Consider the following 11,165-nt stretch of genomic DNA (forward strand, 5'->3'; position numbering starts at 1 on the left):
TTTAAACCAAAAAGTTCTATTTTGGCCTCATCCATCCACAAAGCATTTTTCCAATAGATAGTTTTCACTGACGTCACGGCATTCCGGGGAACGCCCGCCAGCCGCCATCTTGTGGGGCAAACAAAACGGACCATCGCCATTACCGGCTACGTTATCTCGGACGAATTTATGAAGTTATATAGTCAGTTTTCTAAAATAAAGATCATTGTCGGCAAAATCAAGCAAACAGAAGTATATAGATACATTAGACGACATCTCACGACAATGGTATGCAGCCAAACTGGCCTTGATTGGGGGATTTGACCCCTATGAAGTGGACAAAGATGCATTTTCAAGTGACTATGCAGGGCTGCCAAAGCCTGAAACTGCCAAAGCCTGCTCCAAAGCCTGAAACTGACTTCATCAAACTTTAAAGGCTGTCTGATATATACAACTTTTATATATTTACAGCGCGCCTTTTGGCGGATGCCGCCTTTTTCACGGTTGAATCGCGCAGATCCGATTTTTTTTTTTTTTTTTGGGGGGGGGGGGGGGGGGGGGGGGGCGTTGAAGTGTCTGATTATAGTTTCAAAGTAAATTCTGTATTAAAATTACTAAATAAGCAAATCCGTTACAGTCCATGAAACAGGAAGTATAAGGATGAGAAAAAACAGTTTAAATCGCAAAACTGCGCACATTTGCGCAGTCCTGCACACCGCTCAGGCTGCGCAAATGTGTGCAGCTTTCCGATTTAAACTGTTTTTTTCTCATCCTTATACTTCCTGTTTCATGGACTGTAACGGATTTGCTTATTTAGTAATTTTAAAACAGAATTTACTTTGAAATTATAATCAGACACTCCAACGCCCCCCCTAAAAAAAAAAAATCGGATCTGCGCAATTCAGGCGGCATCCGCCAAAAGGCGCGCTGTTTGCATCCCAAACACAAATCAAATCATACAGAATAGACCTAAAATGTTTTTCAAACATGACCCTTGCATGAGTGAAGTGACAAGTTTCAAATAGAAACGTGACAAACGAGCGATATTAAGTGTATATTACAATGTAAACGTACACTCAGCGGTTCCAGTTAGGCATTCTCCAGAGATTGTTTACACGATGTTTTGGTTTCCAAAAACAAACTTAAACACAATTGGTTGTTTATTTAAACAACTTACCACTTGTAAAATGATCGGAGCAGACTTTGCTGTGTTTGGAAGGCTGATAATCCTTGCGGTTGATTCTTGCAAGCCATAGATTTCTCCTTTGTATGCTGAGTTTTTGTTTGCTCGCCTTCGTGCTCCCGTACAGTGGGAATTCCATAAACGCTCCGCTTGACTTCATCATTTGACCTATTACGACAACCATGAATACAACAGGTGTGCACCATTGCTAGCTTTAAATAGCCTGCTTGGGTTCTTTTGAAGACTTTGTACTCGCGCATTACAATGTGTGCTCAGTTACCCGTACGGTAAGTTTGACCCGCAATATTGCCGCCACTAGGGAATCCCCGACTCTGTGACGTCATGTGAAAACTATCTATAACCTTCTGGCTTGTCCACGTGATCTTTAGCAAACTGCAGACGAGCCGCAATGTTCTTTTTGGAGAGCAGTGGCTTTCTCCTTGCAACCCTGCCATGCACCCCATTGTTGTTCAGTGTTCTCCTGATGGTGGACTCATGAACATTAACATTAGCCAATGTGAGAGAGGCCTTCAGTTGCTTAGAAGTTACCCTGGGGTCCTTTATGACCTCGCAGACTATTAAATGCCTTGCTCTTGGAGTGATCTTTGTTGGTCGACCACTCCTGGGGAGGGTAACAATGGTCTTGAATTTCCTCCATTTGTTTACAATCTGTCTGACTGTGGATTGGTGGAGTCCAAACTCTTTCAAGATGGTTTTATCACCTTTTCCAGCCTGATGAGCATCAGCAACGCTTTTTCTGAGGTCCTCAGAAATCTCCTTTGTTCGTGCCATGATGCACTTCCACAAACCTGTGTTGTGAAGATCAGACTTTGATAGATCCTTGTTCTTTAAATAAAACAGGGTGCGCACTCGCACCTGATTGTCATCCCATTGATTGAAAACACCTGACTCTAATTTCATCTTGAAATTAACTGCCAATCCTAGAGGTTCACATACTTTTGCCACTCACAGATATGTAATATTGGATCATTTTCCTCAATAAATAAATGGCCAAATATTATAATTTTGTCTCATTTGTTTAATTGGGTTCTCTTTATCTACTTTTAGGACTTGTGTGAAAATCTGATGATGTTTTAGGTCATATTTATGCAGAAATATAGAAAATTGTAAAGGGTTCACAAACTTTCACGTACCACTGTATATGATTTGATCCCCCCCCCCCCCCCCCCCCCATGTTGATACATACTGTCTCGAGACATTCTTGGTGCCCTTGTACATAAAAGATACAGTATACACACTAACCCATTAACAAGCAAGTAATTTATTGTCCAGCTAGTTTTGATGTCTTTATAACATGCGATGAAAATTGTGAAATGTAAAGTAGAACACCCACTAAAAGCACCTAATGATCTAGTTTAAAGATGAACACGTGTTTGCAAACATAACACCTCATTTTGCATGTTAGGGATCTGTTTGTTTGGTAAAAGTGAAAATTTTTGAATTTTTGATGTGGATATGAATTTGTCACACTGATGTACAGTCATGAGAGTTATAAACTCTGAAATGCAATGCACATAGTATGACCTTGATTTTCAGTATTGCCCATGTGCCTTTACTTCAATTCATGTGCTCTATTGTGTGTAAGAGACTTTTGTTTGGACATTAATTGCATTTAATGTTGGAATGTGTCCTGTGTTGACTGAAATACAACACAGTCAACACATTTTTACATTGCGCAAAGCTCAACATGATTTAGTCTCTATAGTTTAGAAAAAGAATTGAGAAAAATAACACAGATCAAACTTGTTGCAGTGACTATATAAGGTATATGTGGTGTTTAGTTACTGGTACCAAATGTTCCTTGAATGAATTTGAGTCTGTATTGATTTGAAGGTCATCATTGGTTTTGTGTTAGGGATAAGCTTTGATAGTCCTGACATTTACTTAAAAGAAATAAAATCAACTGAAAATCAAAGCTCCTTTCTTGAGCTCTGACCAGTGTTTGACTTATTTGTAACTGTAGGTGGAGTGAATATGCATTAGAGTTGACTGTTTTCCATTTTTTCCACAGAATTTTGTTTTTTTTCTTTCATCTGCCTACACTGGAAAAAATGGAATATGTGGTTGGTTAGATTTAAGAGAACATATCACATACAGTTTACATAAAAACGTAAAATTTTGAATTTGATGAATTGAATGAATTTTGTTAACATGATCAGTTCATGTACAACTAATGTAAACCATTACCATTAAACATTATGAAATCTCACAAGGATGTTGGCACTGATGGGGAAGTGTAACTATATCCTCACTTTGGATGAGAGCACGGTGTTCGATTTTATTCACGGCTTTGAAAATGCATCAAATTGTGACATTTGATATCCGTTTGATGTCCATTTGAGCACCATTTTGTTGTCAGATCATCAAATCATGTTCGAAAAGAAATTGTGTTAATATAAAATTGCTGTATGAAATTAAAAATAGAAGCATTTTCATGAGTGGTCTCTTTTGGACACTGCTGTATATACTGTTGCAGCGATTAAGGGGCCAAGCACTTTCTTGCCCCACCCCTGAGTGACAGCGTTTGTTCCTAAGGAGATTTAATAAATTTAACAGCAATCCATCAAGCTGTTGCTGAGACATTGCCTCACTTCCTGTGTCCTGTAGCCTTGCAAAGTTGCAGATGACCTTGACACTTGATTGTTAATGTCAGGTCATGTTGCTAAACATCGCTGAGTTTGGTGTCAGTAAGTTAAAGTGTTGCTGAGAAATGGCCTCGCATCTTTTTGGCTGACTTTGCGTCAAATTCATTTGCACATTATGGACATGTTTAAGTGCCCAATGGGGCAAAATTGGACATATGTTCGCAGTAATAATTCCTTAATGCACCATTGTAGAATGCACCGATTCTTTGGGTAATGCCGAGTTCAACATACAATTACCATGATTTAAATTTCCGCCATTTTGAATATTTAAAAAAACTTTTTTAGCAGCTTCTCCTACAAAAATTTTGTCTAATCATAACGAAATTTGGATCACAGCATTGTGAAACCGACTTGAACAAAACCTTTTTCTCTGATTTTTGGTCTGCAGGACAATCCACCCATAATGCACAAACAAATTTGACATTGAGGTCACTAAACAGGAAGTGGGGGCCTGTATCAATAGAGGTGTGACATCAAATTTTGATTTTTCTTACTCTTGAGTTGAAGTCAACCATTTTAACAAACTAAGTTTCTTCATTTCTTCTTCTGCACATTTTGTGTAATCATCATGAAATTTGGATCATGATCATGACCGACCAGATATGCGAATCGGTCCTTTCATTACATTTGACCTCAAAGTCATCAAACAGGAAGTGAGACAATTTCTTAACAATGCTCTTTTCCATATTCACAGCAAATTTTGCACATATGTTTAGCAACGTGGCCTTTTGTTAACATGTGATTTCACATTGTAGCATTCACATTCACATTGTATTCCTGAACTGCTATATCTTGGCAAGACCGAGCTTTCACGTTGCGTGCTTCTTGTCCATTTCTTTTTGGCCTTCTGATTCATAAAATTCTCATTTGCTCACAGTCACTTTTAAAATGGAGGGATGTTGAGCATGTAGATGATCTGTGTGGCTGACCTCAGAAGATTCTGTAGCTGAAGTAGTCTGTTATGGGGTCCTGGGCTGGCATGGTAACTGGCCCACCTCACATGGTAATGTGAGGTGGGCCAGTTGGTCATACTGCCAGCTTTGAAAGCCATTGGAGGTGGTTTATGGTAGCTTGATTGATATTCATGTCCTGAGCAGCTGCTGTAATGGATATCCCTGGTAGCAAGCATGCCAGTGGAACAGTTCCACAAGGACTGCTCAGGACCCTTATTTACAATATGCTCATACTTTCAACACTCAGGCTTGACTGTTTGACTTGACTTTTCAAAACCTGTATACTATAATGATTTTTAGTATAAATACAGAGGTGATTATAGGAAATTGCGCACACCGATTGGTCAAGAGATTCAGACTATTAATTGATAATCATCCGGAGTGACTCAGCAAAATGACAGCCAATCACTTTGTCACTGTAAGTGAAGAAAAATTAGATTATGAAAGAAAATGCTGTTCCTAAATGCAATAAAGATGCTGCGAAGTTTGGTCTAAAACTATTCAAAGGTAAGGTGGAATTGTAATTTTATTTTATCCATTTCAAAACAAAGTATTTTATGTGACTCGCATAGATAAGTGACACAAGCCTGCACTGTGCACATTACATTTGCATGCCGTTTTTGAAGATTGAAATCAAGTCAAGTTTATTTCTATAGCGCTTTTAACAGTCGACATTGTCGCAAAGCAGCTTTAGAGAATTTGAATGACTTTAAACATGAGCTAATTTTATCCCTAATCTATCCCTGATGAGCACGCCTGTGGCGACGGTGGCAAGGAAAAACTCCCTCAGATGACATAAGGAAGAAACCTCGAGAGGAACTAGACTCAAAAGGGAACCCATCCTCATTTGGGTGATAACAGATAGCGTGATTATGGGGGGGAAGAGGGAGAAAACACAGGTTGTTAGGTATGCTCAATGTCACCTGAGAAGTAGAAACAGTATACATTTTACGCTGAGTGCAAGCAGGGATGCCGCAAGACTAAATATGACAGCATAACTAAAAGGGGAGAGCCAGAAGGTAACACAGGCATGAGGGAGCCAAGTAGCAGCCACTACACCGTCAACAAACCCAAGTGAGCGAGTGAATGGGGGGGCTGACAGCATCCATACATCCCAGTTTACCAAAACACACTATGTCTGAGGACCCTCCAGATCTACTCCTTTACCTCATAAACACCATTAACAAAAGGCTTGACTACACAGATATGTTTTCAGCCTAGACTTAAATGCTGAGACTGTGTCTGATTCCTGAACGCTACTTGGAAGGCTGTTCCATAACTGTGGGGCTTTGTAAGAAAAGGCTCTGCCCCCTGATGTAGCCTTCACTATACGAGGTACCAGCAGATAGCCTGCACCTTTTGATCTAAGTAGGCGTGGCGGGTCATAAAGGACCAGAAGTTCGCTCAGCTACTGTGGTGTGAGACCATTCAGTGCTTTAAAAGTCAGTAGGAGTATTTTATAATCAATACGAAATTTGATTGGGAGCCAATGCAGTGTGGATAAGACAGGGGTGATGTGGTCATATTTTCTAGTTCTAGTAAGGACTCTTGCTGCTGCATTTTGAACTAACTGGAGCTTGTTTATGCACTTATTGGAACATCCAGACAGTAAGGCATTACAATAATCCAACCTAGAGGAACAAAAGCATTAACTAGTTTTTCTGCGTTGTGTAGTGACAAAGTGCATATCACAGGTAAATTCAGGAGCAAGGTAAATGTAATTCTCCTATTTTATATTAAACTTCGGTCAAATATCTGTAACATTCTGCATTCTTTGCTATTTTTTTTTTACCTTGCGCAATACCAGAAAAATTCAGTTGAAATCAAGCCATTTGAGGTGAATTGGTCCGCCTCCGAAAAAACTTGACATTTGAATTTCCTGGCAAACATTGATTTTTGTGACATCATCTGCGGGACGCCTCCCTCTGAATCCTATGTCAGCACTGGTTTGTTTATGAGAAAACAACCTGGTGGTTTTCTCCAAATTTCTTCAACATAATCGCGTAATTATTAAAACGGTTAGCAGATGTATCGTAGGAGGGCGTAGCAACACCAATCTTGATGGGATTAGTACTCATCCTTTTCCAAAAGACCAGACAATGAGCGAGAAATAGGAGTGCTTGGTCTACAAAGGCTGTGCACTTAAACCGTGCAAAGCTCACGCAGCCTGCTCGCGCTTCCGCAGATGTCACAAATCTGGCTCCAGACTCCCTTGGGATTTTTCCAGACCCGTTTTATTTTATTTTATTCTGCTGTAGACAGATGGTCTTGTGCAAAATTACCCTTCTGGATGAGTGTGTAAAGGGACATACTTTCATATTAAAAAAACAAAAAATTGGTCCAGAATATGCACTTTAAATTTCTTATCTTAGCAATATTTCTGAGATGAAGGAAAGCTATCCGGGTGATGTTATCAGTGTGAGTTTCGAATGAAAGACTGGGGTCAATAGTCACCCCAAGGTCTTTTACTCCTGCATGTGAAGAAACAAAGGCCATCCAGTGTTACTATGTAATCAGAAAACTTACTTCTAGTACACGTGGACAAGTACTTCAGTCATGTCAGAGTTAAGTAGAAAGAAGTTAATAAGCATCCAATGTCTAATGTCCTTTACACATTCCTCAATTCTATTAAGCTGGTGTCTCTCATCTGGTTTTGCAGAAACATACAACTGTGTGCCATCAGCATAACAGTGGAAACGAATACAATGTTTATGAATAATATCACCCAGAGGTAACATATATAAAGAAAAAAAGCAGTGGACCCAAGACAGAACCTTGTGGAACACCAAACTTTACCTCAGTATGTCTAGAAAAATCAACATTTACATCAACATACTGATAGCGATCAGTTAAATAAGAGCTGAGCCAGGAGAGGGACGTTCCCTTAATTCCCACAACATTTTCTAGTCCATCCAGAAGAATGGAATGATCAATGGTATCAAATGCTGCACTAAGGTCAAGCAACACAAGCAGCGGGACACAGCCCTGATCAGACGCCAACAGTAGGTCATTTACTACTTTCATCAGTGCTGTCTCTGTGCTATGATGGTCTAAACCCTGACTGATGCATTTCATGGATGTTATTCCTATGTAAATATAAGCATAACTGCTGTGCCACAGCTTTTTCAAGGATCTTGGAGGTAAAGGGGAGATTTGATATTGGCTGATAATTGGACAGCTGAAAGGAATCAAGGTCAGGGTTTTTTTTTTAATCAGGGGTTTGATAACTGCTAGTTTAAAAGATTTGGGTACATAGCCAATCGTAAGAGAATAATTTATTATTTTTTTAGAAGCAGTTCAATTACTTCAGGTATTATCTGTTTGAATAGACGTGTAGGTAAGGGATCTAATGCACAAGTTGAGGATTTTGATGCGGAGATTAATGAAAGTAATTCGATTTCTCTAAGGGGAGTAAAACATTCTAATTGCCGATCTGATACAGTTACTGTATATTGTTAACTACAGGGTTACTTAAATTGTCTGACCTTAAATTAGTAGTTTGAATTTTTTGTCAGATATTTTAAATTTTGTCATTTAGAAAAATTCATGAAGTCGTTGCTACTACATACTGCAGGTGTGCATGTGTCTATAATGGACTTATTCCTTGTTAATTTTGCTACAGTATTAAATAGGAATCTAGGATTATTTTTGTTATCTTCTGTTAGGGAGAAGAGATATGTTGATCTAGCAGCACTAGAAGCTTTTCTATACTTCAGGAAGCTCTCCTTCCATGCTAATTTGAACGCTATCAATTTTGTTTGATGCCATTTACGTTCCAATTTTCGAGTGGTCTGTTTTAAAGTGCGAGTGTTATCGTTATACCAGGGTGCTAATTTTTTCTCTCTGATCATTTTCCTTTTAAGTGGAGCTACATCGTCTAAAGTATAGCGGTACGCTGACTCCAAGCATTCAGTTGCCTGATCAAGTTCTGCGGGGGCTGACAGTGACCCAATCAAAGTTGATAACTCTGGGAGATCGTTTATAAAACTGTGCAGTAGTTGACGTGAATGTACGTTTAATACAGTAGCGTGGTGAGGTGCATATATTATTACTGAGACATATTTGGAATGAGACGAGATAATGATCTGAGATAACTTCAGACTGTGGAAGTGTGACTGTATTTTCTATGTTTAACCTGAATGTTAGTATTATGTTAATGTTGAAATAAATTATTTTTTAAATATGATTTATTATTGTTTCCTTTTTTTTAAATAATCACCTCTGTATTGTACTAAAAAAATTATCCACCTCAGGCTCCGTGCATATTGGTGAAGAATAACCTCGACTTCATCTCAGTTATTATTCACTGATATTCACCTTGCCTTTGGCGAATACTTGTTAAATAATTGCACTCTTCACCCAGAAGAGGAACCCTTTTGCATCTGGTTCCTCTCATGGTTTCTTCCTCCGGTCTTCTCAGGGAGTCTTAGGCTTTTGTTAGAAGTGCTATGCAAATAACAATGAATCAAACTGAATTAATTTATCTCTCTCTTACAGAGTTCCAGTGTCATTGTTCAGCGGCGACAGTATCTATGAGATGTCGGCTCCACAGGTTGACTTGGAGACCCAGAATGTTTTCCGTGCCCACATCCATGCTAGCCAGGGTTTGCAGAGAAGACTGTGCAAAGAAGACGAGGTCATCTACCGCGAATATGTAAAAAACAGATACATGTGACATGTTAGTCACATGTTCTATCATTTATAAAAGTATTTCAGTAAGCCTGAAAGAAGACCTTCTAGCAACTCAACATTGGAAGTTCTTTTCAAAAATAAAAATAAAACAAAGAACAATTTCTTCACTTGACCGTCCTCATAAAAAATTTGTCTCAGGTTGCACACAATTCATCAGAAGGTCTGCTCTCTGATTCTGTGGACCCTAATTACCACCATGACATTTTGGAATTGTGCTTGGTTTTGAGATTGTATTACACATGATCTTATTTTATTTGCAGTTATATCCCAAGGACTAATTCCACTGATTTATTTCCAGTACCTTAAAATATCCACTGTATATTCCTTGCTTTTATGAGTGTTGATTTCACAGATTATACAAGTTATACAGGCTGGACTGCTATTGTGCCTTGTCCCTCTTTAGCATCTTTTTTTTTTTTTTACCTTAATTATTCGTATTGTTCCATGATTGTCTCATTATTGTGTCACCAGTCAAAAGTCTGGACACCTACTCATTCATAGGTTTTTCTGTATTTTGACTATTTTTTATATTGTAGAACAATACTGAAGACATCAAAGCTATGAAATATATAACATATGGGACATATTTGGAATTATGTGGTAAACAATAAAAGTGTTTAAAAAAATCTTTAATATTTTAGATTCTTCAACATAGCCACCCTTTACTTTAATGACACTTTGCACACTATTGGCATTATGTTAACCAGCTTCATGAGGTAGTCACCTGGAATGCTTTTCAGTTAACAGGTGTGCCTCTCCAAAAGGTAATTAGTGGAATTACTTACCTTCTTAATGTGTTTGAGATCAATAAACAGAAAATAGTCAGTAAATAATAAAAATACAAGTAAATAGCCCTATTCCACAACTATAGTAATCCATATTACAGTATGTCAAGAACTGCTCAAATAAGTAAAGAGAAATGACAGTCCATCATTACTTTAAGACATGGAATGACTCTTAATAACAAAGAGAAAGCATTGAATTAGAAGGTGTCTAAACTTTTGACTGGTAATGTATGTTAAATTAGCTTCTGTATACATCATTTAATAATGTTAAATTTGTGTATTTATTATACTTCTGTCTGACTACTAGTTTTTAATTTGTTTCTCACAACATTGTGCACTGTTTTCATGCTTTGGATCTGGTCGATCTAAGGGATCATTATGTGATGATCCCAAGATCATCAAGGAGTTGTTTCACTCTGTTTTTGTTCAGTCCTCTCTCCCTTAGTCTCTTTTGCCCATGAGCCTTGTGACTCCAGAGAAGATGGACAAGCCATACAAGCAGCAGCATGGGAGAGTCACCTGACTTGGTGTACAAATGACAGGGCAATCTCACAAAAAATACACTGGTGGACACATGCAGGCACATTCATATGAACACGCAGACTTTGGGATCATCACATAATGGATTAGCACTTATTAAAAATAAATTGGATCATAATAAGCCTGACAAAAAGAAAAGCATGATTCAAAGAGGGGTTTTTCAATCTTGCACATTTCTCTGGAATAAAAGTGAACACGAGGGTGTTTGTGCACATGCTGGACTTGTGCACTGACTAAAACAGACCCGAACAAATTATTTAACATAAGCAAGAAAAGGCCTTTTTTTCTCTAATACAACCTTTTTCCAAAAAAGTTGGGACACTGTGTAAAATGTAAATAAAAGCAGAATGTGGTGATTTGCAAATCA

General features: G+C 38.3%; 1 protein-coding gene across 2 annotated transcripts in view; it reads left to right on the top strand.

Annotated features, from left to right (window-relative positions):
• fig4a (FIG4 phosphoinositide 5-phosphatase a) overlaps positions 1-11,165 on the top strand; it is a 111,463-nt gene extending 100,298 nt beyond the window's left edge. The window contains exon 24 of one of the 2 annotated variants that reach the window (XM_060914056.1): positions 9,279-11,165. In XM_060914056.1, coding sequence (XP_060770039.1) covers positions 9,279-9,456 — 178 coding nt within the window. In that variant the 3' untranslated portion in view covers positions 9,457-11,165. Of the gene's footprint in view, positions 1-3,194; positions 3,272-9,278 lie in introns of those variants that run through there. The other variant, XM_060914057.1, reaches the window with a different exon arrangement.

This window comes from Neoarius graeffei, chromosome 2, assembly GCF_027579695.1.
Source record: "Neoarius graeffei isolate fNeoGra1 chromosome 2, fNeoGra1.pri, whole genome shotgun sequence".
Classification (NCBI taxonomy): Eukaryota; Metazoa; Chordata; class Actinopteri; order Siluriformes; family Ariidae; genus Neoarius; species Neoarius graeffei.